General features: G+C 40.8%; 1 protein-coding gene across 1 annotated transcript; it reads right to left on the bottom strand.

The window, feature by feature from the left end:
* Positions 1-594: 594 nt before the first annotated feature.
* On the bottom strand, positions 595-1,662 carry LOC110675234 (tigger transposable element-derived protein 4-like). Its single transcript, XM_021839683.1, has 2 exons — positions 766-1,662; positions 595-702 (listed from the first exon to the last, which is right to left on the bottom strand). The coding sequence occupies exons 1-2, from the start codon at positions 1,660-1,662 to the stop codon at positions 595-597; spliced, it is 1,005 nt and encodes a 334-aa protein (XP_021695375.1).
* Between the last annotated feature and the right edge of the window lie 477 nt (positions 1,663-2,139).

Consider the following 2,139-nt stretch of genomic DNA (forward strand, 5'->3'; position numbering starts at 1 on the left):
ATTCAATTTCGGTTCCTGAATTTGCCACCTTCGTTGATTTCTTATAGAGGGTAGCGAATTGAGAGTACCATGGCAAAATCTGGTGCGAAGGAGCTACAATTTTAAGGATGCAATGTTCGGGGGGATTTGAATGCCAATATTCATATAATTTAGAAAATTCACAATTTTTTTTTACTTATTTTTTATTATCTAAATAGCGCTGCAAACATATACGACTTGGTTATAAAGTGCTATCATTTGAAGCGAATGTTAAAAAAGTTTTCGATCGCATAAAAATGCTGGAAAATGTTTGGAGGAACATTTTCAGTGGTCGTCAGGATCTCCTGCATTGCTCGAAGGTTTGAACGCACATCTTCTTCAGTGATCTCTTTGGTTTCGAAATCTTGAGTTCCACTAGCGAAGTCCTCCTCGAAGCTGTTTTCTGGAATTGATCCAGAAACGTATTCAAGGATATCGGAATCTGTCATTAGATCGCTGCATTGTACATTAGCGTCTATTTCGCAGTATGTGTTGAAAGACTCGTTTGTACCCAGCTCACACATTTCAATATCCGAAACTAGCAGATGGTCTTCGATTTCTTCGTCGTCTGGCAATTCAACTATCTTTCCTGAAGCAGCTGGATATTGTTGATGGCTTTACATCCACTGCCCACGCCTTGGACAAAATGTTGATTGCATCCAAGACTGTAATTTCCGTAAACGCCTGAGAAAAAATATGCAATAGAAACAAATTACTTAACACAATATATTATTTGGAATAGTATACTTTTCTTTGTTCCATTTCGTCAATCCGTTGTTTCACCAATGAATGTCTGTAGTGATGCTTCAGGGCTTTGATTACGCCCAGATCCAACGGTTGCAACACGGATGTAGCGTTCGGTGGAAAGAAATGTAGCTTGATAAATTTGAGCTTCTCCTGCACGGCTTTGGGATGAGCAGTACAATTGTCGACAAACATGAGCACTTGACGATTCTCCATTTCAAATTTCTTGTCCAGGTCAATAAGCCACTTCTCAAAAATTAAGGACGTCATCCAGGCTTTGGTGTTACTCTCGTACAGCACCGGAAGTGACTTCACGTTTTTGAAGCAACGGGGGTTCTTGCTTTTGCCAATAACCAGTAATGGTAGTTTTTCACTACCATCCATGTTAGCGGCACACATGACGGATAGTCGCTGTTTCGAGAACTTGCCACCATGGCAAGATTCCTTTTGAAAGGTGAACGTCTTGTCGGGAAGGCATTTGTAAAAAAGACCGGTTTCATCCGCGTTGAATATGTTATGTGGTTCATATTCATCGATTAGTCCCGGAAGCGTGCTATTCACCCACTCGTCTGTCATCTCAGTATCAACGGCTGCACTTTCCCCGCAAATCTTTTTGAAGGAAAGCTTTTGGCGCTTCACGAATTTTGTCAGCCATCCGGAGCTGCCTTTGAATTCGGGAAGCTGAAGTTGGGTTGCAAATGCTCGGGCTTTCTCTTGAATTATTGCTCCCGATAACGGCAAGTTGCTCGCCCTCGCTTGGTTAACGAAGATTTCCATACTCCGTTCCAATCGAATATCGGCCACCGACTTGAACTTTTTAGCCAAAGGATTATGGCCAATTTCTTTCGCAAGCCATTTCTCCTTATTTTTAACAATTGTAGAAACGGTACTCTGGGGCATGCGTAGAATGGAAGCAATTTCTCCAATTTTTTTCCCGGTGTCATGTTTCCTTATAACTTCTAGGCGTTCATCCAAGGTCAAAACTTTAAGCTTTCTTTTTTGGTTCGATTCACTCATCTCGATCTTTTGGAACTATGAAAGTTGAAATGGCAGTTAAACACAACAGACGTCACTTTGCGTTTGCAAAGCGCAATCAAGTAGCCTGTAATATTGAACATATCGACATATGGAGAGTGGATCGAGAACAAAAAATCATCAAGATAGCATCGAGATATGGAGATATCGAGATGTGGAGGTATCGAGATATAGAGAGAAAGTTTATATGCAGATTGAAGGGACTGAGAAAACCATCGACATAAGGAGAGATATCGAGATATAGAACATCGAGATGTGGAGAGTCGACTGTATTAAGGTATTACAATACCTGATCTAATTATCAGCTTGGTCAGGACGTATGAATTCATTCAGGTTGTAAGT

This window comes from Aedes aegypti, chromosome 2 (assembly GCF_002204515.2).
Source record: "Aedes aegypti strain LVP_AGWG chromosome 2, AaegL5.0 Primary Assembly, whole genome shotgun sequence".
NCBI lineage: Eukaryota > Metazoa > Arthropoda > Insecta > Diptera > Culicidae > Aedes > Aedes aegypti.

Bases quoted from the DNA above. Each gene is read 5' to 3' on its own strand.
- LOC110675234 (XM_021839683.1), bottom strand. From the start codon at position 1,662: ATGCCCCAGAGTACCGTTTCTACAATTGTTAAAAATAAGGAGAAATGG. The intron at 703-765 runs GTATACTATTCC...ATTTTTTCTCAG, and splicing joins ACGAAATGGAACAAAGAAAA to GCGTTTACGGAAATTACAGT.